Raw genomic sequence first — 27,680 nt, forward strand, 5'->3', positions numbered from 1 at the left:
AAATATTCAAAAGTTTTAAAGTAAGCGATACACAAGACCCAGTCCTTGTTTCCACCCGTGGTCTGCAGCCTGTCCCAAAGGACTGCTCTGGGCCTAGAAGCTAAAGAAGACCTGTCTCCCGAGGGCTACCCTGCCACAGAGGCCTGAGTGGCCCAATGGACATTCAGGAGGAGGGCAGGTCAGAAACCAGACACAGCTGGGGACTCCTGGGCAGTGGCTGGACATGCCCCGTCAAGGATGGGATGATTCGGTCAAGCTCGCAGGATTCCTGGGAAGGGCAGGTTCCCTCACCTCATGCCTCACTTTTCTGACCTGGGATTGCCAGGCAGCTCTAAGTACTGCCCAGAATTACACCTGCCCACTGCACCCATCTCCCAAGCAGAGGGGAGGGTGGAAGTACTGTTGCTGAGGAACGCCGCCTGCCTACACAGCCTCCAGCTTTGGGGGAAGGGGCGTGGCTATGTTGAAACTAAAGCTTTTCTTTCTCTGGTTTCCAAGGGCACAGGCTGGTCTTTTATCCCCCAGCCCAACCTCACCCCAAAGGACCAGAGTGTCCAATTCAGCTGCTCCATCCCTCTCCAACATTTTGTGTGTGCTCAATTGGTCATCAAGCTTTAAAACATGAGGCTGGAAAGAAAAAAGAAGTGTTTGTCGGGCTTCCCTGGTGGCGCAGTGGTTGAGAATCTGCCTGCCAATGCAGGGGACACGGGTTCGAGCCCTGGTCTGGGAAGATCCCACATGCTGCGGAGCGACTAGGCCCGTGAGCCACAACTGCTGAGCCTGCGCGTCTGGAGCCTGTGCTCCGCAACAGGAGAGGCCGCCACAGTGAGAGGCCCGCGCACCGCGATGAAGAGTGGCCCCCGCTCGCCGCAACTAGAGAAAGCCCTCGCACAGAAACGAAGACCCAACACAGCCAAAAATAAATGAATGAATGAATGAATGAATAAATAAATAAATATTTTTTTTTAAAAAAAAGTGTTTTTCTCTCTGTGCCTGTGATGCTCAAGGCCTCCGAAAGCACATAAGCCCTCTTGGCCTGGTCTAATAGTGAGGCCCCGTCTGAACCCAACCCCTGGCCCAGAATTTCTTGGGGGTGCATGTGACGTTGAGGGGGGGCGTGTCTCAGGATCTGTGCTAACAAAGCTCCAGGGTGATTATAATGCACATGCAGCGTTAATAATCGCTGCTAAAAATGGGGGAGGCATTTCTGTTTAGTTATTGTTTTTCAGCAGAGGAGAGATGCCAGGTGATTGGTATTTCAGAAAGTGAAGTGGAACAGAATGCAAGGTGAATGGGATGGCGGTGAAGCAGTGGGAGAGCCGCCATATAGAGCAAACGAGATGAGGGCCTGCGGGGAGGAGAGGCCAAGGGCTGGGCGGTGGCGGAGGAGCTGGATTGGACAGGGCTCTGGGAGAGTACATCAAGTGCTGGCTGGTCAGAGGGACACGTGGAGTGGTGGAGGACTCTCAAGTTTCCAGCCTCGTATGAGGTGAATTGTGTCCCCCAAACAGAGACGTTGAAGTCCTCATTCCTGGTACCTGTGAGTGTGACCTTGTTTGGAAACGGGGTCTTTGCAGATGTAATCAAGACGAGGTCATGGGGGTGGGCCCTAAGCCAATATGGCTGGTGTCCTTATCAGAAGAGAAGAGGCGCACAGCGAGGACAGCCACGCGACGACAGAGGCAGAGACCGAAGAGACGCAGCTACAAGCCAAGGGACTCCAAGGATCGCCGGCGCCACCAGAAGCCAGCAAAGAGGCAAGGAAGGATCCTCCTCCATAGGTTTCAGGGAGAGCTTGGCCCTGTCGACACCTTGGTTTTGAACTTCTAGCCTCCGGAACCAAGAGACAGTACATTAGTGTGTTAGAGAGCATCCAGTTGGTGAGAGTTTGTTGCAGCAGTCTCAGGAAACAGAGCCATAAGCTGTAACAGCCGCCAATGGCGTTGGCTCTCTCTGAACCGGCCAATCAGCGAAGGCGAGCCTTTCTCATCACCAGCGCCAGAACTGGGAACGTCCCCCCACAACATGCACATGCTGCCCACGAGAAACCAAGCCCCATGTTCGGTATCCCTCTTCATCAACTAGCTGTTTAAAAACAAACTGTTAATTCTCTATGGGTTCCAGTGATCTGCTATCCCCAAAGGCATAAACAGAAGGTATTCATTTACTACAGGTTTCAATTGCCTACTATGTAAGAAGGCAGTTTCCAAAACTGAAGTCAAAAGTTTTTGTATTCAGTATTCCCATTCTCGTACTGACCATATGCTAATTTGATTTTGAAGGTATTTTTGGTAGTATTTTAAGGTATTATCTTTAATCTATCGTAGTCAAAATTATTCAGAAAAACCTACAGGAGACTTCATCTGTACAAGGCACATTTTTCGGAGAGGAAATCGTTGCAATGAACTGCCAAAGGGACAGCTGAAAAAAATGGGTCATGCATTCATCTTATTCTGGGACATGGGCTGCCTAGCGGTTCACTCACTGCTCATTTTTGTCCTCTTCCCGTAAACAAACTGCATTCACAGGTTACTTAAAAAAGCATACTAATCTCCCCAGTGAATTACACAGGAAAGAATTCGGCGATCCCTCCAGAGAACTCAAATAGTTGTTTGTTCTCAGAGCTCAGGTGTGGTAAAATAGCTGTGGGCTAAAAATGCACGCTGGATATTGGCCAGTAGGCTGGAACCCTCCCTCCGCTCCAGCTCTGATTTCTCACATTAGTGTGCAACTCGTAGCTTGCTCAATGGAAAAAAAAGGACTTGATTTTCAATTTCAATTTAATTACACAATCTACAGTGCCTAGTGGGAAGGATTTCGGGGCAAGATTAACGCTCACCAGTGCTCTATTTTACATGCCTTTCTGATAAAGAACACTACTGATTATCCAAAGTGAGTATACAGAAATGTTTTTCAAGAGCCAGATTCTTTGGGTGGCAGAAGGGGAGTGTGGATCAAGAGGTACAAACTTCCAGTGATAAAGCAAATAAGTCCTGGGGCTGTAATGGCCAGCATGGTGACTATAGTCAATCTTAGCATATTGCATATTTGAAAGTTACTAAGAGAGTAAATCTTAAAGGTCCTCATCATGAGGAACACAAATGTTTTGTAACTTTGGATGGTGACAGGCGGTAACTAGACTTACTATGGAGATCATTTCACAGTGTACACAAAAATGGAATCATTATGTTGATTCTAATATAATGTTATATGTCAACTATACCTCAATTTAAAAAAAAATTAAAAAGGAAGGGACTTCATTTTGTGGCCCTTTGCCAGACTTTAGATAAATTAGAAGCGTAAGATGCCTCGTAGAATTGTATTCCCGGCACATTTTTGAGAGTGGGGAGCACCTCCCTACATGGAAGAAGAAAAGATAGAAATTCCATTGTAGAGTTAGAAATACAGCTGGCAGACACTGATTGAACAATACAACTATCTGTTCTGAGAATGACTATATAACTAATATACTTAAGACCCTTACCTCTTAAGCTAAAGTCCAAAGAATTTCGCTGCCTTACTGGGACTGGAAACCATTATGATTTTATCTGGCACCAAATCAATGTTTAAGATTATAAGTAATTATTTGGTGTTCTATTTTGGTGTCTACCTACTCTATTAGTTTAGCCAAGGGTAAAAAGAAGGAAAATACAGGAAATGAAAATCTGCCCCCGAGAAGTGGTCTTTATTTCTTGACCAACTGCTTTACCTTGTTAAGTTAATAAAGAAAACAGTTCTCTTTATAAGGAAAAGTATTCCCTCTGTGACTTAAATAAATAAAAATTGTAGCAATAGACATTACTGGTTAACTGTTGCTCAGCCTTACCAAGCTACTTGAGTATATACAAATAGTTGAAATACAACGTTAAAGAGACTAAGTTCAAAAGGCAAATAAACTATTTGAAACGACTAATTGACTTCAATATTGCACGGGGGTGGCATTTTCAAGTATTAAGATGGCTGCTACAAAGAGTCAATACAGTATTTACAATTATATTCAAAAGAAAAATGGTACCCGATAAGCCTTAAATTTTGCCTACTGAATTTGCAATATAGTATATTAGCCAAATGAATGAACCATTTTTTAGCTCGATGAATTACAGGGCATCTGGCACAGATTAGGTAGAGCTAGAACTTACTTCGGTTGGAATGACAATGAGGACCAGAATTGGAATTTATTTTGAAGCCCATTAGGAGAAGATGTTGAAAAATGTACCCTTGACTGGTATAAATGTAGACGCGCCATTCTTCCCCTTGGCAAGGGTGAGTTATAATTTATGCCAGAGGAGAACAACAACAACAAAAGACTTGGAGATTCTGGTCTATGAATGAAAGCTGTGCATATTTTGCCATAGGCCAGTGTCTGCATTCCCTGGGTCTAGTGACACAGGCAGCACTGGGAGAAACTGCAGCTCAGCTGGCCCATGGGAAGAGGGTGGGATGGTGCAAGACAGGCCGAACTTGGTTTGGATATGTGGCTACATGTCTCAAACCCCTTAAACCGTTGTACAGAATGACTCCATCTACCGGTAAATATAAAAAATTAATCGAAAAAGAATGGATAAGGAATAGTGAGGCAGGCAGGAAGACACTGGCTAAATGTGGGTAGACATCAGAGGCCAGAACGGAAAATCAACTTGTACGTTTCCACGGCTAAGGGTTTAGCTCTTAACTGTCTGGGAGGGAGTGACTGGGGGAATTAGAACTTGGGAAAATCACAGAGGAGAGTCACCTTAGTTAAGGGAGAAGCAGATAAAAGTATCTATTTGCAGCCATGATAGAATCAAAGAGAGATCATGATACGCTCCAAGGGATGCTTATGTCAGAACTGGCAGAGCCCACTTCTCACTGTTTCCCACCCTTGGGGAGGATGGTGAGGAGGGAAGGAATGAGGTGAGGGAGGCAAGGAAAGTGTATGATCGTTTACATAGGATCAAATTATTTGTTCTCAGAACCAATAACACGTGTATTGCTCATACCCAAGAACTAGCAATGCCCCCCCTTCTAAATATTTACAAATAATTATTAATATTTAAAGCAAAATTCTACATTACAGTTTATGAGAAGTGAGGAAATACCTGGTTGGTGATATGGTCCTGGATTTTTTCTCTGGTCACTGAAAGAGAAAGCAAAAAAGAAATTCAACATTAAAGTATGAAAAGGAATAAAATACTGTACTGGTCTTGCTCTGTTCTCACTCAAAACTCCAAAAGAACTCTCCGAGCAAGAATGTGTATCACAATAGGGACATTTATAATCACTCCAATAATTGGGATGAAAAAAAAAGTCAAAACCGAAATAAACCACATTAGGCAAAGATAACAGAAAATGGAGTGGAAATCCGGGAAGGGTGATACCAGAGAATGTATTAAACTTTGGCAGAGAAATGGTAAAGAGATGAAAGGACCAAAGAAAAATTTGAACCACAGCCAGTCAAGTCAAAGGTTTACAAACAATGACAACCTGTTCAAGCATAATATTAACACTGAACTCAAGGAACCTTGAGGACCAGGCGAGGAGATTTAAAGTGGTGGATGGCAGAGGTGCTACTTTTCTCTGACCTATGAAGATGATAAAGACGTTCTTATGTTTTGGTACTGGCAGAGACTAAAGTACAAACCAACAGTTCTATTAATGGTATCTTGGTCAGGACAGAAACAAATCAGAGTAACATAACATATGAAAAGCAACACAGGGGTATAAATAATAAAGACTCTAAAATAATAAACCTCAGTCATTGCAAAAATAGTCTAAAAGTGATCAATATCATGTGTCTTACATACAAGGAAAAAAAATCCTTAGGAATAATCAATAACCAACAAACCATCAGGAAAGAGAGGAAAGAAGACATTTCGTGGCCCTGCAGTTATTTTGTGCTTGTGAACATCTTGGTGTGGTACGTACACTTTATTAAATGTGTCCTTTTAAAATTTTAATTAAAATGATTGTGTAGTGACATGCATTTATAAGAAATAATACAGACAGATCCCCTGTACCCTTCACACCGGTAACATCTGGAAGATCTATAGTACAATAATATCACAACCAGGATATTGACATTGATATCGTTGAGATACAGAACATTTCCATCACCACGAGGGTCCCTCACGTTGCTCTTTTATAGTCACATCCATTGTCCTCCCGCCTCCACCCTCTTCTTAACTCCTGGCAACCACTCATCTGTTCTCCATCGCTATCATTTTGTCATTTCAAGAATGTTGTGTAAATGGAATCATACATTTTATAACCTTTGGGGATAGGATTTTCTCACTCACCATAGTTCTCTGGAGAGTTATCCAGGTTGCTATGTGCATTCCTGTGCATTTCTACCTTTTTATTGCTGAGTAGTATTCCATGGTAAGGATATACCAAAGTTTGTTTAGTCATTCACCTGCTGAAGGACATCTGGCTAGTTTCTAGCTATTGTGAATAAAGCTGTTATCGATATGTATGTACAGGTTTTTATGTGAACATCAGTCTTCATTTCTCTGGGATAAATACCCAGGACTGCAATTGCTGGGTTGTATGGTAGTTGCATGTTTAGTTGTTTAAGAAACTGTCAAAACTGTTTTCAAAAAAAGACTTGTAATGAATAAGTGATATTTACCAGTCAGTTGAGCAACTGATAATAAGTATATCTGGAAACTTTACTAAGTGTTCAGCACCAGATTAAGTGTTACATGGGATGCAGTAGAAGAATAAGGAGTCCAGAGAATGGAATGGCTCTGTTGAGTGGGATCTTAAGTCTAGTCACTGTCACGAAATACCAGGGGTCAATCTTGGAGTTTCTAGATAATAAGAACCAATTTTCTTCACTTTTTTTTTAACGGTACTGCCCAATCGGACTCTCTTGATACATTTTAATATTTAGATTTCCTTTGTCAGATAATATGCAGAGTGTTTAAAGAAGACTGTTTAATGGTTTGTGGGAAAAAAAACTTGCCTTTTGAATTAAATCACCAGTATGGCCAAGAAGAGGGGGAAGAACATTCAGGAAGGAGAGAGCCAGTGGGTCCAAAGCACAGAAAGGAAGCCAGCGTGGCCGGAGGAAAGTAAGGGGAGGCCAGCGTGGTGTGAAACGAGGCAAGAAACATACAGCCATGGTCATGTAGACCATTTGGGGGAGATTTATGATCTTCCCCAAAGTAGAGGGAAGTCAGTTATTAAGGGGGTGTAGCCCAGGATGTGAGTAGGGGCACGGGAATGCCTTGGTCAGACGTGCATTTTCAGAGGACCACTCAGGGCTGGTTGCTACCTGGGGAATAAGCTGGAGGTGACGTCAGGGGCAGCAGCAGCACGAAATCTTAGTTCTGTTTCCTTAGGAACCAAGGGAAATCTGAAGGAATTCAAGTGAAAAATAAGAGCCCAAACAATCAAATAATCATAACCTAATCACGCAGCAGCCCGCTGGAGTCTAGAAAATGGAGTAGGTGACAACCAGGCATCTAATTTACAGCTCTGTCATTTACTAGATGCTTGATTCAGGGCCAGCTACTCAACATTCTGGTCCTGTTCGGCCATCTATAACAAAGAGTTAACAGTATTTACCCCTCTCCAGATTTGTGAAGATTAAATAAGTATGAATTTTGCAGGCAAAGGGTGAGAGAAGGGCATTCCAGGGAGTTGGGACAGGAAGAGTAAAGTCTCAGAGGCAAGGAGAGGGTGTGTTTGGGTAAATTGTGAGACATTCTGAGTGGCTTATATAGGATAAGCATACGTAGCACAGCAGGTGGGAAGGAAGGGGTGTGGGAAGAAGGTGAGACACCAGCTTTGGGAAAGGTGACTTGAGAGGTGGGGTGGAGGATGGATTGATGGGGAGGAAGAGGACCCAAGAGCAGCTACGAATCTGCTCCTCAGAAAAATGCCAAATGGGACAATGCAAAATGGGACAAATGCAGGAGGCTAGGAGACCTCTGCAGCCATGCACAGATTTGCAAGAATCTGCAGTTTCAAGTCTATTTTGAACAGCAGGCCCCAACACATGAAATAAAAATTTCTCAGATTCCAGCTCCTCTGGACCATTTTTTGTCCCTCACAACTAGACTCATCAGCTGTTCAGGCATTTCCCTAACTTAATGAACTGAAAGTATGAGTTCAATGTCTAATATATTTACTCTAAAAAAATATGATCCCTTCAAGATGGCAGATACCTCCTGAATGCTGGGTGTGCAAAGACGCACACAGCAGGGCACCCACCCTCAAGGTCAAGGTCAAGTGGGAGAGAGAGGTAAGTAGAGATAAGTGACAACACTGCATTTTAAGTGTTTTAATAGAGTTTTATGAATGACACCGTGTGAGAACACAAATGAAGAGCAACCAGTGTGGCTGATCTTGGGGAACAAATAGGTTTCCGGGAGAAATATTGCCAACAACCACTCTTATCCTCCCTTTTGGCTTATGCAGAAATATGTCACGAACAACCGAGGACCACCCTTTTTTTAAAAAATATTTATTGATTGATTGATTTGGCTGCTTTGGGCCTTAGTTGCAGCACGCAGGATCTTCTTTGTGGCATGTGGGATCTTTCATTGTGGCAGGCGGGCTCTTTGTTGTGGCACACGGGCTTCTCTAGTTGCAGCACGCGGGTTTCACTCTAGTTGTGGTGTGTGGGCTCTAGAGCACGTGGGCTCAGTAGTTGCAGCATGCGGTATCTTAGTTCCCCGACCAGGGATCGAACCTGCGTCCCCTGCATTGGAAGGTGGATTCTTAACCACTGGACCACCAGGGAAGTCCCAAGGACCACACTTCTTATTGATTTTGTATTGGCCTTTTACTTAATGGAGTTTAAGAATATCTTCTGGATATAGGCATGTTTGAACAAATTCTTAGAGAGAGGATGAGTACAAGAGCTTAAAAAAAAAAAAGATGAGATAGGACCTATCCTTGGGATGTAGGAATCGGAATAATGAGCAGGTGGAACTTGAATCAGATCTTCAGAAATGGCTGGAATTTGGAAGGCATCATGAGAATGACAGCTCTGACTAGAGGAGAGGGTTTTGGGAGAAATACTGTTGCCCAGGGTGACCTGGAAACAAGTCAATTGCCTTATGTTTGCAACAGTAGACAATCTGGGGGCAATGATGGTTTCTTCAGCAGAGGTGGAATATGAAGGGAAATGAAACTGGTGAATACATTGGACAGAGTAGGGAGAGCAATTGGAGAATACATAGGGGGCTTTGGTGGGTGGATAAACTAGGTGACGGATTGGGGCCTAGACCAGGGAGGTTGAAACGGGAAGGAAGAGAGAGAGAGAGAGAGAGAGAGAGGAAAATCAAAGGAGTGCATGGAAGAAATGTTTGAGAGAAATTGGTAACAAACGGATAAGGGGAATAAAGATCGGAAAGAGTCATATCTGGCTTATTTAGTCACTTAATCAACAAATATCTGATCAGCTACCATATGTCACATATGGATACTAAGCTCTGGGGATTCAACTGTGACCAACACAGGCCTGGTCCCTGGCTGCTCCCAAAGAGCTTGCTGGCTTGGTTTCCTGCTTTTCTGACATTGTCTACGACTGGACTATAGTCTACTTTTAGCCTTATCCATTCTGTAGCGATGCTCAAGCTGTTTTGAAGGTACCACATGTGAAATCTTAAGACAAGGAAAAGAAGGTGAGGTTACAAATCTCTTCCTCTTTCTTGGAGTGCAAATACGCCCATTGTATTTCTGTGTATTACGTCCGGTAATTTGATATTCTACAGCTGCCAGATTCTGGAATATCACATCCCCCCTCCTCTCCATTAAAGAGTATTTTAGGAAGGAACATGAGAATTTGGGGAAGAGGACCAATATGATGATCTGTAACAGGGCAGATCTGGCAATTTGGTGAACTAAGGCCCTGTCTTTATCTTGCAAAAGAGCACAGAACTGTAAACATTGCTTATGCAAAGGCTCAGGGACCAGGAATAGTTCAAGGGAGACGAAGATGGGAGCAGGGGAGAGGTTTCAGAGCAGTCCGTGGGCAGGAGGGGCTCAGTGTCTTCAGGATCTATCTACAAGTCATGCCGTCTCCTTATAGCCACTGCCTTGTTGCAGCCCATCAACAGCTCTCCCCTGGATGGTGACATCAGCCTTCTGCGGGTCCCTGCTTCCACACTTGCTCTCCCTAAACTCCTTACTACGTCCTATTTGCCTTGCCCCATCTGCTTCTTGCCCATCTTTCCAACCTCGCCTTGCTTTCCATTCCCTCTCCCTTTCCACCCTCCAATCACTTTGGTCTTATGTGAATTTCTGGTCCTTTTGACCTCTGGTCCTTTGCACATGCTGCTGTCTTTCCAATTTGGCAGGGCTAGCTCTTTCAAATTTTCAGGCTTCAGTTTAATATTAAGACCGTAGGGCTCTTCTCTGGTCTCCTCTTGTGATTCTTGATCTCAGCCCTTCATTTATTTCTTTCCCAGCACTTACCACAACTTGCGATTGTTTTGTCATTTGTATGTTCGCTTGCTTCTTTGCTCGTTTCTTCTTCTATAGTGTGAGCTCCCTGAGGTCAGGGACCCTGCCTATCTTGTTTTTGTTTTTTGTTTTTCTTTAATTTTGTCTTTTTAAAATTTTGTTATTTTCTGATTTGAGACTACAGTACATAATCCTTAAAGTTTTCAAGTAAAAATTCTGTCAATAACATTTTATTAACAAGACAAGATCTCTTATGAGGAAACTACATTTAAAAATAGAACAAGAAAAAGTAATAACCATTTTTATGAGGCAGCTGATTTTATTATAAGTGTAAGAGCACTAAAGAAAAGGTTTAATTTTCTATATCTTATAGCAGTGGTTACTAACACTTAAAGAATGTGGGTCCCTTTAAAGTATCAAGAAAAATTAAAATATCATGACAATTGCTTATACTTTTGTTATTTATTAAAGATGTTTTATAAAGTGTCTATAAATTCAACACTGCACAAAAAAAGGAATCTGTACCTTTTTTAAAAATCTATTTTCTTCTTCTATGTTTTATTTTTTTTTAATTGATTTTTTAAACATCTTTATTGGAGTATAATTGCTTTACAATGTTGTGTTAGTTTCTGCTGTATAACAAAGTGAATCAGCTATACGTATATACGTATATCCCCATATCCCCTCCCTCTTGCATCTCCCTCCCACACTCCCTATCCCACCTCTCTAGGTGATCACAAAGCACGGAGCTGATCTCCCTGTGCTATGCGACTGCTTCCCACTAGCTATCTATTTTACATTTGGTAGTGTACATATGTCCATGCCACTCTCTCACTTTGTCCCAGCTTACCCTTCCCCCTCCCTGTGTCCTCAAGTCCATTCTTTATGTCTGTGTCTTTATTCCTGTCCTGCCCCTAGGGTCTTCAGAACCATTTTTTTTTTCTTTTTGGATTCCATATATATGTGTTAGCATACGGTATTTGTTTTTCTCTTTCTGACTTACTTCACTCTGTATGACAAACTCTAGGTCCATCCACCTCACTACAAATAACTCAGTTTCATTTCTTTTTATGGCTGAGTAATATTCCATTGTATATATGTGCCACATCTTCTTTATCCATTCATCCGATGATGGACACTTAGGTTGCTATTGTAAATAGAGCTGCAATGAACACTGTGGTACATGACGCTTTTTGAATTATGGTTTTCTCAGGGTATATGCCCAGTAGTGGGATTGCTGGGTCATATGGTAGTTCTATTAAATTGATTTTTGTTGGAGTATAGTTGATCCATCTTTTTTATTGTTGTATCCAGGGCCCAATGCTGGCACACTCTAGGTGTTCAGTACAAATTTACAGAATGACTGACAGTATTTTCGGTCGGGGGCAGCTTGTACCAGTTCCCATATTTTAAGGGCAGCTGCTTCTGGCTCTTGCTCCCTAGTGAAAGGAAAGGTTCAGTGGCTAAAACTCACTAGATGGATCACATGAAGGCCTGAAGTTGACTACTGATAAATTCTGGCCCATACCAAATACTTTGTTTTGTGATGGCAGCCATTTTTGCATTAGTTCCCAATGGATTTTCCAAGGATTTTAAAGTATCCTAGTAATAGTGATTATGTCTAATGTTCTTTTTCCCTCCTATTTTATACAACATCTGTAGTAGCCTAGTTCTGTATTACAAACCTAGTAAGTGTTCAAAATTGTGGAAATTGAAGTGAAAGACTGAGAATTAATTCTAGATAACTTACAAAACACCATTTTTGTACTTTTCCTGAAGGGTAACAATATTTTAATTGTCCTTTTAGTTTGAATTTACCCAAATTTCCACCGTTTTCTTTCACTAAACTGTTATTTACTAAAATAGGGTTTCTTAGCACAGTTACAGTGAAGATTCAGGCTTCTGTTTAATTGAATTGTGGAGTTTGCAGAATTAGGGGCCTTGGGTGGTGCAGTACCAGGGTAGACTTGACCTGAGTGCCCCAGTTACAGGTAGGAACCCAACACACAAACTTGGGCTGTGTCTTGGGATGACAAGACAGACAGGTCGGATACAGTTTCCCTGGCAAAAGGTCACAGTGAGTCCAGGATTTGTGGTTTCTATCCAAATAAGGAGGAGGTAGGTGATTTTAGGTGATGTAAGTGGCAGGGAACATATCCATGTTTTGAAGGGACTTAGGGACCAGTCCATGAACAACTCAGTTAACAAGGTAGAAGCCATGCTGGGGACTGAAGGGTAAGGCAAGGGCTGATTTAGAAGGTAACAGGGTTGGATTCCAGTTACTAAGGTCAGAAAGTCAGTTGAGGATCATGGGAACTCGAGCCAGATGGACCACTTCTGTGAGATACAGCAATTTAAATATGAGAAAAATGATCTCCTCCCTTGAGCTATTAAAACCCTAATAAATTAAAATATATAATTATATAATTATTTTGTGGCTCTAGTGGTTATGATTGCAGCTAATGATAATTTTTTCTCTTGCTCACGGATAGTCTTAGCCTGGTGGAGATGTAAATGTTCCCTGGCTGAGACAAGAAAAAAGGAGGGAATCCCACTTAAGGAAAACCTAAGTCATTCCTCAATTTATTCAAATCATATTTGAGAAAGAGGAATGGAATTTAGGGGATAAATTGTAACTGCATAAGCCATTGCTAATAAAAGATTAAGAAGTATGTGGTTTAGCATCTTTTAATTATTTTTTCTAGCATCTTGAATATACAATGTTTGAAATCTCTGGTTGGATCAACATTATTTTGCTCAGAGGTTTGTGGACTTTGCATACTGATTCTTTCCTGTTTCCAAGTACATTTGCTTTTAGGCTATTTTTATTCACTTTAAAGGAATTTTAATAACTTTCTGTTGACAGCATGGACAGCTGGTCTTGAGAATTAAAGAAAATTCACTTGCTGACTGAGGAAGGAAGTGACATCAATGAGCTTCTAAAGTCAGCCCAGAGGGGGAAATTGGCTTGTGAGAGAGTAGCCTTTCATGGCACTGTCTTTATCAAGTGATGCCTTGAGATGCAAATTGATGTATCAATCAAACCTATGGTGCCTACCTTCAACCAACTGAGTGCAAAGTGAAGGAACAATGCCCTGCAACACTGAGGAGGAAAAGGATGAGGGGTGTAGGAACCCAGGGACTAAGTGAATTATAAGAGCTCATGATCCCCTCTCTGGGCTGATGCTTCAATCTCTGTCAAGCCTCAGTTTCTTTGTCTAGAAAATGAGTTTGATGTAATCTGTTGGTTGAAGTCAGTCCATTTCTGTGACAGATGCCTAATAAGACCATGTACTAATAAATATAGTGGAGACATGTTATCTCACGACTTTGTCTCAAAGAGTGCTCTCAATATTTTTTTATCTCCCGCTGAGAGTGAGTTAGAAAGAGGGATCTTTAAGTGTCATTTGTAGCTACTACCTTGATTCCTTGATATTTCTAAAATTGGTATTCATTGTTTATAACTCTACTGCAGAAAAAGTCAGGCACCAAATGTGGACTTTAAGTAATAATGACCATACTAATAGCATTTATCATTGTTGTAATAACGAATGACTCAATTCTTCACCACCATCAGAGACTTTGCCTCTGGAGCTGCAGTATCCATTTTTCAAAGGTAACTGCGGTGCAAGTGGAGTGCGTGTGTATGTGTGGGTTGCGTCATGTGAGTGTACGTGTATGTGTGTATACACACACACCTGGGCAAAAATGAGGCAGAAAAGTACCTGGATACATTTTATGGTTATTAGCTGAAAAATTTAAATTGCTGATTTTTTACTTCTTAGCTCATTTTACAGAGTGTTTGAGTGATGGCTCAATAACAGTTAAATAATCTGAGTTTGAGTTAATCTAGAGTCAAAAGGGGTTTTATTCAGCTCGTTGATAGATGCATTAATGTTGGCTTCTTTTCCTTGTCAATAAACATATTTGGGGATTCAATTAAATTTTCAAATTTTATGAGCTTATATATGTAACTTGAACCACTCAAAAAATATTGGTTATGTAAAGAAAAGAGCGATGAGCTCTCAACAGCCATAGTCTTCATGTTAAAGGATTTTCAGATTATCCCCAAGCAAAACTCACTCATCTAATCCTACAGCAATATTTTAATGAGCATCTATTCTGTACATTATGCTTGGTGTTCTGGAAGTACAGAAGTAAAGGAAGCAGGATGAGCACCCCCCAAAAATAACAACATGAAGTCATGGAGCTGTAAGAGATCTACTAGTAAACTACATAGGTAGTCAGATCAAAAGGTATTTAAATCTTGATACAGTAGAAACGGTGATGGGTTCACTTTCAGACTTTTCTCGTCTTGGCTTTGCCACTATCAAGCTGTATGACATTTAGCAAATAACTTCACTCTTGTAGTCCTTGCTTTATCCTCAGTACATAATGACAATGTTGCAAGTACAGATGGTCTCTAAGTTTGTTTATAGTTTAAGTTCTTTGGCCATGAAAAGCATCAGGGAGATTGAAAATTTCCATAGAAGTGGCACAAATAAAAAAGAGGTCGTGTTTGGTGGGCGATCCCGAGGATGCTTCATGGAAGAGACAGCATTTGATCTGGGGAGTTATATTAAGAAAAATAGATTGGAGAAAAGGTATTTAACTTGAAAGGAAAAGCATGAGAAAAAGCACAGAACCAGGAAATGCATGGGGTGTGTACGAGGAGTAGTAAATAGTTCTGCTTGACTTCAGTGAAGTCTGTATATTAGCGAGTAATCAAAGGCAAGGCAAAAATGTGTGTCATGGACCAGTATCGTGGAGAGTCCTAAATACTTCAGGAGAGATTTCAACATTTATTTGGTAAGGGAGCTCTAAAATATTTTTGAGCCAGAGAGTGATCGAAACTGTTTGAAGAAGATGAATCTAACAGTGCCATGGCTTGAGCATGAGAGGTGCTGGTACGGAGATGGCATAATGTGGGTGAATGTGAGATACACTGTGTGAGTAGAATGGGACTTCATTCAGATGGGGGCTGGGGTGGCAGGGCAGTGGAAAGAAGGGAACTAAAGATGATCAAGATCTTGAGCTTGGTTGCTTGGGAGAAGGTGCTCTTAATGCAAAGATGGAAACAAGGAAATAGGACCAGTTTAAGGAAGTAAATTCGGCGAGTAATGGTGGAGGTGGAATGATTAGCTCCTTTCAACATTTGTTAGGTTTAAAATACCAGAAAGACATCCTGGAGGAGGGCAGTAAGTGAGATCAGGAAGGAGGTCAATACCAGGCAATCTTCTGCAGAGAGATGCCCAGGGAAGCTACAGAATGCAAGACTCTATTTAAAGTATATACAGAGAAATAATGACCAAATTAGAACTTTGGGAAACAGTTGTTTTTTATTTATATTCAATGATGCCTCTTTAGGTAACGGAATGCAGATTTTACATCGTCTGTGGTGAACAAGAGATGCTGTCTCTAAGCTATCACAAGGATTTACTATCAGGAACTGGCAAGTTAGAAGTTTGGTTTCAGAGCTTAAGTTCTCTCTGGTCCTGGATTTGAGTCAAAGGCTTTGATTCTGACACCAATTCCGTTGGTGTGTTTTTCCTTTAACACACTAAATAATTAACTGAATTCTTCAGATACTGACTGGCTGCCCATAATTTTAACTCACTTCTGACACCTACCCCCCTTGAGATAGAGTCAGATCCTACAGGCTAAGGGCTCAGTCCTAGATGCCTGCACACACAGCCCTGCCCCTCGACACACATGTGCGTGTGCACACACACACCACACTTCAGATGCCAGCTACAAGTCCAGCTTGTCTCCTGGGCTTCTGACCTACTGGCTATAGATCAGAGGTCCTCATGACCCTTTTCTTGCGTTTGATTAATTTGCTAGAGTGGGGCTCACAACTCAAAGAAATATTTTACTTACTAGATCACCGGTTTGTTACAGAAGGCTATAACTCAGGAACAGCCAATGGAAGAGATGCATAGGGCGAGGTATGGGGGAGGCACGGAGAGCTTCCCTGCCCTCTCTGGGGGTGCCATTCTCCCTAAACCTCCACTCCTTCACCAAGCGGGAAGCTTTCTGAACCCCAGTCCTTTGGGTTTTTCTGGAGGTTTCAGTACATAGGCATGGTTGATTAAATCATAGGTCATTGGTGACTGACGTCAATCTCCCGCCCCTCTCCCCTCCCTGGAGGTCAGGGGTGGGATTGAAAGTTTCAATCCTCTAATCACAGGATTGGTTCTCCTGGCAACCAGCCTCCACCCTTAGGTGGGGTCCAAAAGTCACCTTATTAAGATAACAAAAGACACCTTTCTCACGCTCATCATTTAGGAAATTCCAAGGGTTTTGGTAGTTCTGTGCCAGAAACTGGGGACAAAGACCAAATACTATAGATCTATTTCTTATTATAAATCACAATATCATCAAGGCAAATCGCAAGTTCTAGTAAAAGAAACTTAAGCCGATTTCCTTATTTATAAGCTGAAGCTTATGAAAGTGTGAGACTTTCCTAAGGATACCAACCACACAGATTTTAGCAATGGTCGAGAGTGGAGGCCAAGCATTCAGAATGTCTGGGCTTGATTCTCAGTTTCTCTACTTTCTGTCTGGGTGGCCTTGGGCAGATAACAACCTCTGTGAGTTTTCTCATCTGTAGAATAAGGATAACAAGTATATTATAGGATCATTTTTGGTAATTCAACGAGTTAACATAAAGGGCTTACTAGCACAATACCTGGCATCTGTAACGACTCGTATCACAAGGGGCTCCAGCTAAGGATAATAAAACCAGATTGTTTACAACCCAGATGGAAGCTGTTCTTCAATGTGGTTAAGAAGAGTAACAACAATTTTCAGGACAGCCAAGTATCCTATTCTGGAATAACCAGGGAGTGTGGGAGAAAACTAGGGATCATATGTATTTTCAGTGTCAAAAAAATGAAAAAGGGCTTCCCTGGTGGCACAGTGGTTGAGAATCTGCCTGCCAATGCAGGAGACACGGGTTTGAGCCCTGGTCTGGGAAGATCCCACATGCCGCGGAGCAACTAGGCCCGTGAGCCACAATTACTGAGCCTGCGCGTCTGGAGCCTGTGCGCCGCAACAAGAGAGGCCGCGATAGTGAGAGGCCCGCGCACCGCGATGAAGAGTGGCCCCCATTTGCCACAACTAGAGAAAGCCCTCACACAGAAACGAAGACCCAACACAGCCAAAAAGAAAGAAAGAAAGAAAGAAAGAAAGAAAGAAAGAAGGAAAGAAAGAAAGAAAGAAAGAAAGAAAGAAAGAAGCTTTCATTAAAAAAAAAAAAATTTAGTCCAATTTAAATGATTAACAAGTAGTCAAACATTTAAGAACTTTAGCTTAGCCAATTAATAAAAATGAAAATGCTCGGAATCCCATTTTCACCTTAAGGCATAAATGCACAGGCATATATGCAAGTCCTGCTCTTGGCTTCCAATCCCCAGCCTGCCACACGGAGGCACAGGACAACGAAGCCTGCAGCTTTCCCTCCAGTGCCGTAGGGGTAGAGGGCCCAGCTGACACAAAGGACTTCCCTCGAGAACTGGGGGGGTCGGTGCCTCTAGTGAACTAATTCTCATTCTCCTGTAAACACATACTTTGAGAAGAAGAATGTGCACAATTTCCTGGTTACCTTTTGCTGCTTCTTAGGGTGAACTACAATATGGCACCTGACAAAGACCCTCTCCCTGATCAGACTTTAGTCAGTTTCCTCTGACCTTGACTTTGACCCCTGTCCAATCTTCTGCCAGCCTCGCCCAGTCTTAGCAAGAATCCTGCTGAGAGTAAGAGTCAGCCCATACTTGATCTGTGATCAAGTTCCTCATCTCCCACCTTTGATGTGTAAGTCTTTGGCCAGCCTTTAGCGAGAATTTTGTTAGGTCAGTTTAGCAAGAATCCTCCTACCCTGTAAGGTCTCCTCTTAGTCATTTTTCATCCACTGACTCCACACTGCTCATTGGCTGTAAGTCCCCACTTGTCCTTGTATTTGAGCCCACCTCTCTCCTCTGTTACATACCCCCATTGCGACAGTCCTGAATAAAGTCTTCTTTACCACTTTAACAAGTGTTGGAATTTTTTTCTTCAACACACCTAACATTTTATCATTACATTCATTTCTTTCTTTTATATCCATTATGCTGTGAAAAATGACTGAGTTTTATTAATTCTTTATTAAGTTTGCAGATCCCATGTACCCTCAACTTCTAATTATTCCTGGTGATGTCTTAAAGCCTTAGTATGCAATCAGGGAAACTGTAAATGACACCATCGCTCAACTCCAGACCCTGCACTTCACAATGTCATTTACAGTAGGGTCCACAGTCTTATTAAAAGTAAGGTCCTCTGCCCCCCCACCTTTGGAAGTGGCAGGAAATACTAGCTTATGTTTGAAAAATCAAATTATTTTTGAAATGGATTCCCCTTTTTCTTTCAAATTCAAGCAAGATATTTTTAAAAAACACTGAATTGGGATAGCTGAGTTTTTAAAGGTAATTTTTAGAGTATTAGAGACTACAGACAGTATATATGGATTTTTTTTCAATTACCTCATTTCCATACATCAACGCTTACCCACTCAAGGCTAGAACTAGCTAAAAGGATTGCTAATGGGCTGTAATTGTTAGTCAATCTCCCAGCTCTTTGTACCTGATATAAACATACCTCCAGAGAGGTTGTTTGGATTGAGTAGATTACAGTACTGTAATCTGAGAAGTGAGAGAAGTGAAGGCTGTGCCTTTGTCAGTGGTCCCTCTGTATGATCCATGGGTCACGCCATGGCATGGGGACAGCCTGTGGTTCAGGCGGCAGAGACCGAATGTAAACAGACAGCTCTTGGTAGCTCCATGTAACATCATCTTTCCCAGTATCAATGCACCAGACATTTTCCTGTACAATACCCACAGGAGAGGACAGACTCGTGATTTTTATGCTTTTATTTCATCTCCATTACATTTTGGTATATTTTTGGCATTTGGGGGAATTTTGCCATGTTTGCTTATACATTTCAGAGGTTCTAAGTATATTCTAATCACCCCTCCCTACCCAAGGTAGAGTGGGGAGGGTGGTAGGGTAGCATAGGGAGGTCTCATAAGATCAATTCTGTGGTGGGAAAAGGTAGAGATAACAAAGATGAACACGATCTATGGTTGTATCATATCAAATTCTTCTTTACTCAGATACTTATTTATTTTACATCATTAAAATTAATTAGGAGGAAATCACTGAAGAGTCATTTGAATTATAATTGATTCCTAGCTTCTTACTTTTTGTGAAAAAAGATTTTTGGGTTTTTAAAGCTCACCATTTTTTCACTTAGCAGGAAAATGTGTTGCTTATTCTGTTTCACAGTGGTGACAGAATCATTTTCTTTTGTTTGTTTTGGGTTTTTTTTCCCCTTCCATTTGGAAAATGCATATCTCTGATTAAATTTGGTAGTTCCCATAAAAGAAATAATTTAAGTAAGTAACTTAAACTCATGAATCCCTAAACCATTTTATACACTAATTGTTATATGATTTTTTTATTTTAAAATATCCCATTCTTCTTTTTTTCCTTGAAAGAATAGAGAGCATAAACCTTTAGAGTTTTATGGTAAAGGCAAATAAAACTAATTCTACTAGAGTGCTATACTGAGTGCTAACATTACTATAATTCTTCTTACATTTAAGCACACCCAAGTGGCATAAATAAGAATTTAAGATGCTGATTTATCTCTCTTACTGTCTTGCACCTTCCATCCTTCTCTGTTAACGAAGTTAAGGTCAATAATATTTTGGTAGTTTGAATCACCAATCACAATCTTATACAACTAGAAAATCCTTTCTCCTTGACTTTGATTAAATTCACTACTTATAGTAAATTTTTTTTCTTCCATTAGAAAATATTTGCATAATAACATGATGCTGGTTCTTGGCTCCAATAGCTGGATTAGGTTATGTTTCTTCTGTAACAACCCTGACTCTGGGAAGGGTCCATTTCATTATTTATCTTTATGGTTTATATTCCAAGAACAAAAAGCATCACAGAGTAATTATAAGCCTAACATCCAGCAGATTTATTGTTAGTAGTAATATTGGCATTATATTTTGAAACTATTTAAAGTATATTGTAAGAAAAAGAAAATAAGTAAGTATATTAATAGTATCAGGAACTCAAGTTTTCAGTGTAAGAAGAAAGAGAAGGGATAAAGGCAGAGGAATTCTAAATTTCAATTGAAAACATATAAAGGCATCATTTAGGAAAAACTAACTTTTTAGCAGCAATGAACACACCCAATACCCAGGTCTTAGTTTCTATGTGCTATTGCTCATTAAAAGGAACCAGGGCTCCTTAGAGAAGTTGATTCCAGGGCTAGGGCAGAGAAAAAAAATATCATTTTGCTAGCAATCCAAAGAAGTACTCAAAACTAATGAGGTCATACCAAAAAGACTCAGGAACTAGCTTAAGCAGTTTTTCGCTGTCCACATTAGGAAAAATGCACACCAAAAAGAATGATTAGAATTGATTGTAATAGATTTCATAGATAAAAATCAGCGAGTTCCTAGTGATCTTCCAGCCCAAGGAAAAGGGAGAGAAAGCAAAAAAAGGGAAAGTTTCTTTATTAAATAATGTCATCTAATAAATGTAGAGGAAGTGACAGAATTAAGAAAAAATATTTAAAATCTCCAATATCATAACTGATTCAGGCGGGAATTGTTAACAGATTCTCAAGCAGAATATTACTACCATGCAAAATATTATTCCATGGATCTCTCAGTAACTGAGAAGGAAAAATGTACTTTTAACATAGAGAAATCTGTTGTCCACACTTTGAACAAAGTGATCAAACTTGGCATCACTACTAGTGGAAAAGTGACAACACAATATGAGGTATCAGTGCCAAAAATGTTCAACCTGGTTTCTGGACTAACTGTCAGTTTACAGAGGAAAGGAACAATTTAAACTAAGCTATGAGGAATGCTCAGAATGCAGGCCATCCTAGAGACAACTGACCTGGACTCCTAAACAATTTAATGTCATGGGGAAAAAAAAGGCTAGGATACTATTCTAGATTACAAAAGAATAAAGAAACATAGAAACCAATGTTTGAACATCGATCAGATCCTTGTTCAGGAAGGAAGTAGTTGTAGAAGACATTCTTGGGATAATTGGAAACATTTGAATATGGACTTGATATCAGAAGACATTACAGAATTATTGTTAATTTTCTTAGGTATGAAGATGGTATTGTTATGTAAGAGAACGCCCTCATTCTTAGGCAATATGTGCTGAAGTATTTAGGGTGAGGTGTTACGATGTCTGTAACTTCCTCTTAAATGTGTATGTACATATACACAGAGTGGGGGGCAGTAAATGAGGCAAAATGGCAAAATGTAGACAACTGGTGAATTTTGATGATGGCTATTTACGTGCTCATTGTACTATACTTTCAGCTTTTCTGTAGGTTTGAAAATTTTCATAATACATAGTTGAGGAAAAAAAGAAGGCAGCAATTGAATTCAGTGCTAAGGATGGCAGAGATAAGATCTGAAAAGTTCACTTTTTGACCAGCAGTGAGTAAGAATAGTTTCTAAAGAATGGTGGGAGCTGAGGCCAAATATCAGTTACTTTGGAGGTGAGAAAATGGAAACAGGAAGCCGGGACTCCACATATGAGAAATTTGAATGAAAATGAAAGGCAAAAGATTGAGTTAATGTAGAAATATTAATGGAACCAAAGGACTTAAAAATAGCTCTGGCTGAGACCAAAGAGCCAGATGAGAAGAGGTTGAACATATTGGAGATAGACCTGGAAACTTTGAGCAACAGGTCCTGGTTGGGCGATTGGGCTGTATCTCCAAAGCAAAGGATTGGCTTTGACCTGGAGGAGGAATGCACATCCTCTGATACTGAAGGAAAGGAGTATGGAGGGTGTAGAGTGAGTTTGTAGGGAAAGTGAGAAATTGAGAGAGTGCATGCCTGTGGCTTCCATTTCCTCAAAAAAATCTGAAGCAAGGCAGCCTGCAAAAAATGAGAAGAGTGTGGATTTAAAGATGATAGTGAAGGGTTAGAATCATCATGAATGGGAATCAGAACATTAGAATACTGCCTGATGTAAACACCTTCCTCATGTTGGAGAACATGATTTCCAAGTGGCATTCATCAGCATCGCTGTGGAATGTTCTCCATCTTTCTAGCAGGTGACGTGAAAATAGAGGGTACAAGGGCTCCACGGTCCTGAAGAAGGGGAGATCTGAAGATGGACATGAAGGCTCGGGATTGATTAAGAAAGAAGGGGGCTCAAAAAAGTGCAGAGAATGGCAGCTTAAATGGCAGAGATATCTATGAGGTCAAAGAACAGTTAGGTGGGCAAGAAGTGCCCTGAGATAATAATAGCAAGATGCAGTCCAAGATCTTTAAGTTTCTAGTTTTTGAAGTAGAGCAGTCATAGGTCAAGGTCAAGTTGTGGCCATGGGAGCTGGTGGCTGAAGTTGAGCAGAGATTCAGCTCATGGTTGCAATGAAGTGTCCCCAGAACCACAGAGCGTGAGAGTTAGATGAGCACAGCCTTTATTCCAACTTCTATCAAAAGAAGTTTGAAGGCACTTTTGTCAGTAAGGGGTGCAATTTTGGTTTCCTGCCATTGAAAAAGGTGTGCTTTACTCAAATTTTAATTGTTTTCCTTAATTTATTTCTGTCCAAGTAAGAGGATTGGGAAAGAGTCAAACTGAAGCATGAATCCCCCTTCTAGGGTTTGTTCTAAGGAAATCCTCAGGGCAGTGTACAAAACTGGGTCAGCCTGTGTTCCAGGCTCGGCAGGAACGAACTTGAGAACAACTTTTGAGAACCTCAGGCAGAATTAGCGAAAGAAGTTCTGGCAAAATCTTTCAGTGGGATTCTTAGGTAGCCAGTCAAAAACGATGAAATGGATGTAGTTAATGAAATATGAATATATCTAATGAAAAAATTGAGTTACAAAGCAGTATTTATATCATGAGCCTATTTCTGTTAAAATGTATATATTTTTATGAAAAACATTATGAATCTCTGAGTGATGGAGTCATGGATTCTTTTTTCTTTTCATTTCTCTGTACATTCTAATTCTCTACAAGTTTCATTCCTTGTGTAATAAAGAAGTTTGAATTTCAAATACATTGAAAATGAAACATAAGTAGCCTATCACATGACTGTGTTAAAAACTTTATTGTCGGGAACTCCCTGGCAGTCCAGTGGTTAGGACTCCTCGCTTCCACTGCAGGGTGCACGGGTTTGATCCCTGGTGGGGGAACTAAGATCCTGCATGCTGCCCAGTGCAGCCAAAAGACAACTTTATTGTCTTATTTATTATTCCTAAATCAATGTTTGTTGTGAAAAATTTAGACAATCCAGATAAAAGAAGTAACAATAATTACTTGTGATCCTACCACCTGTAGATAAGATCTGTTAACCTTTGTGGTGCACCCTTCCAAGTATTTTATTTTTATTCTCTCATGTTCTTGGATTGGAAGAATCACTATTGTGGAAATGACTATACTACCCAAAGCAATCTACAGATTCAATGCAATCCCTATCAAATTACCAATGGCATTTTTTACAGAACTAGAACAAAAATCTTAAAATTTGTATGGAGACACAAAAGACCCCAAATAGCCAAAGCAGTCTTGAGGGAAAAAAAATGGAGCTGGAGGAATCAGACTTCCTGACTTCAGATTATACTACAAAGCTACAGTAATCAAGACAATATGGTACTGGCACAAAAACAGAAACATAGATCAATGGAACAAGATAGAAAGCCCAGAGATAAACCCACACACCTATGGTCAACTAACCTATGACAAAGGAGGCAAGGATATACAATGGAGAAAAGACAATCTCTTCAATAAGTGGTGCTGGGAAAACTGGACAGCTACATGTAAACGAATGAAATTAGAACACTCCCTAACACCATACACAAAAATGAACTCAAAATGGATTAGAGACCTAAATGTAAGACTGGACACTATAAAACTCTTAGAGGAAAACATAGGAAGAACACCCTTTGACATAAATCACAGCAAGATCTTTTTTGATCCACCTCCTAGAGTAATGGAAATAAAAACAAAAATAAACAAATGGGACCTAATGAAACTTAAAAGCTTTTGCACAGCAAAGGAAACCATAAACAAGATGAAAAGACAACCCTCAGAATGGGAGAAAATATTTGCAAACAGATCAATGGACAAAGGATTAATCTCCAAAATATATAAACAGCTCATGCAGCTTGATATTAAAAAAACAAACAACCCAATCCAAAAATGGGCAGAAGACCTAAATAGACATTTCTCCAAAGAAGACATACAGATGGCCAAGAAGCACATGAAAAGCTGCTCAACATCACTAATTATTAGAGAATGCAAATCAAAACTACAATGAGGTATCACCTCACACCAGTTAGAATGGGCTTCATCAGAAAATCTACAAACAACAAATGCTGGAGAGGGTGTGGAGAAAAGGGAACACTCTTGCACTGTTGGTGGAAATGTAAACTGATACAGCCACTATGGAGAACAGTACGGAGGTTCCTTAAAAAACTAAAAATAGAATTACCATATGATCCAGCAATCCCACTACTGGGCATATACCCAGAGAAAACCACAATTCAAAAAGACACATGCACCCCAATGTTCATTGCAGCACTATTTACAATAGCTAGGTCATGGAAGCAACCTAAATGCCCATTGACAGACGAATGGATAAAGATGTGGTACATATATATAATGGAATATTACTCAGCCATGGAAAGGAACGAAATTGGGTCATTTGTTGAGATGTGGATGGATCTAGAGACTGTCATACAGAGTGAAGTAAGTCAGAAAGAGAAAACCAAATATCGTATATTAACACATATATGTGGAACCTAGGAAAACAGTACAGATGAACCAGTTTGCAGGGCAGAAATTGAGACACATATGTAGAGAACAAACGTATGGACACCAAGGGGGGAAAGCCGTGGGGGGGTGGTGGTGGTGGGATGAATTGGGCAATTGGGATTGACATGTATACACTGATGTGTATAAAATTGATGACTAATAAGAACCTGCTGTATATAAAAAAAAAGTGATCAAATGTATTCTATTGGAAAGAAGCAAAAATAGACCAAAAAAAAAAAAACTTCATCTAAATATACATTACAAAAACATTTTTGTTCATTTACAGAATATATTATGAATAATCTTTGCCTGCTGCTAAACATTCTCAATCTATATCATTTTGAATGGCTACTTGTATGTTTTTTAATATACCAAAGTTTCTTTAGTCTCCCTCTTGAGACGTTTATTCTACTATCTTTTTTGGGGGGGGGAGAGAACCCTATTATATGAAACGTTGTGAGGGGTGCTTATATGAATGTACCTTTGAGCACATCTATGACTTTTCCCCAGCACAATTTCTAGAAATGGAGTTGACAGATTATAGCTTTACTAAGGGTCTAATACTAATACTAAGAATCTTCCTATAAGCCTATTTCCCAGCACTTCTGTCAACTCTGAATTTTAAAAAATGATAACAACTTTTTAGGAAACATGCTGTTTACGCAGTCCAATTGTTTTGACTTTGGTTCATTTTTTACTAGTGAGGATGAACATTTTTATATGCTTAAAGGGCACTGATATTTCTTCGTCTACTCATTTCCCTAGCTCCATTTTCTAACAGAGCATTTCTCTTGTTAATATTAATTTTTGCCTATCATACATTTTGTGAATATTTTCCCTAATTTGTCATTTGCCTTTACTTGTTTACGATGTTAAGGCAATAAAAGGATGAGGTAGTGATTGCAATGGCTACTACTTAGGGAGCCCTTACAATATCCTAGTACCATGCCAGGCACATCCCATGCATTGTCCACACTCTGACTGAGAAAAGGCTATTGGTATCTCCAGCTGTACTGATGATGCAGACTGAGGCTTATAGAAGTTAATGTGAGGACTTCCCTGGTGGTCCAGTGGTAAAGAATCTGCCTTCCAAAGCAGGGGAAGCGGGTTCGATCCCTGGTTGGGGAACTAAGATCCTACATGCCGCGGGGCAACTAAGCCTGCGTGCTACAACTACTGAGCTCATGTGCCTCAACTAGAGAGAGAAAACCCGCACACCACAACTACAGAGAAGCCCACGCGCCGCAACGAAAGATCCCGCGTACCTCAACAAAGACCCCGCGTGCCGCAACTAAGACCCGACGCAGCCAAAAAAATAAATAAATAAATAAAATATAAAAAAAAATTTTATTAAAAAAAAAGTTAATGTGGCTAAGACCACAGAGCTGGATAGTGGTGAGCCCAGCCTCCTGACTTCTGAGGCTGCCATCATTCCTTTCCTGGTTTCTGCCTTCAGTGTCGTTCTTGGAAAGACATACCTCTGTGTAGCTATTAAAAATAATAAAGTTAAGTCTGTGTGTAATGATATAGAACAACATCTTCATTGTGTTCTCAGAACAGGGCATATAACTAATCTGCTTTAAAAAGTACATGTATTTATATACAAATAAAGAAGTCAGAAGAGATACACTTGAACACTTCATTACATGTGGGGCTTGCTAGGAGAGGGGTGATATTCACTTTTAATTTAGACACATCTGGTTTTTTTTAAAAAAGCTTTTTATTAGAAATGTTCCTCATCGATCTCAAGAGAATGATATTTATGTTTGGATAAGAAGGCATAGCCGAGGCTTTGATATGCCTTTTTTTGCACATTAGGACAAGCGTTCATTCCTTTATCCGTTCATCTGTTTCCTTACCCGTTCAAGACACACTTGTGTTTGAAAGTCTACTTTGTGTTGATCTTGGGCTGGATACGGCGAACCAAAAATTGAGGATTGATCCATCTCTCCCCATAGTCCGGCAGGGAGACAAACATAGAATTCCAGTGTGATACTTGTCACAGGAGTAAGGCAGAGTACAGTCAGGACAGTGGGGAAGGAGGGCCAATGTTGGCCAGGGGGTGGCAGGAAAAACTTCTCGAAGGAGGAAGCATTTAAATGGAGATAGATGTACTCTTAACAGAACTCTCCCTTTCTCCTCCTATCTCTCCAACCTGGGGTGGTAACAACTCTCCCGTCACTAAGCTGGGGTTACCCCTTTACCTCTTGTGGTCGGCTCCTTCCCCCACCCCACATTTTGGAAGCAGTTCCTTTCTAAATAGTTCCTCTTTAGCTTATCTCAACCTGAGTGTGGCCTCTGTGACACTAGTGTGACACTACTGATACTTGGTGGCTCTTGCGTGAGGGCAGCTGCAGCCCAGCTGGGCATTGATGGGGCTGAAGGATGGCGGCATCCCTTGGGGTGGCTGGCATATCACCTGGGCA

The 27,680-nt window shown here is 40.7% G+C and overlaps 1 protein-coding gene across 1 annotated transcript in view; it reads right to left on the minus strand.

Annotated features, from left to right (window-relative positions):
- The window catches only part of CHST9 (carbohydrate sulfotransferase 9), a 242,137-nt gene that overhangs the window by 17,666 nt on the left and 196,791 nt on the right, over nucleotides 1–27,680 (minus strand). The window contains exon 6 of the mRNA XM_036823754.1: nucleotides 5,079–5,109. Coding sequence (XP_036679649.1) covers nucleotides 5,079–5,109 — 31 coding nt within the window. The remainder of the gene's footprint in view (nucleotides 1–5,078; nucleotides 5,110–27,680) is intronic.

The sequence above is a fragment of the Balaenoptera musculus genome, chromosome 14, assembly GCF_009873245.2.
Source record: "Balaenoptera musculus isolate JJ_BM4_2016_0621 chromosome 14, mBalMus1.pri.v3, whole genome shotgun sequence".
Classification (NCBI taxonomy): domain Eukaryota; kingdom Metazoa; phylum Chordata; class Mammalia; order Artiodactyla; family Balaenopteridae; genus Balaenoptera; species Balaenoptera musculus.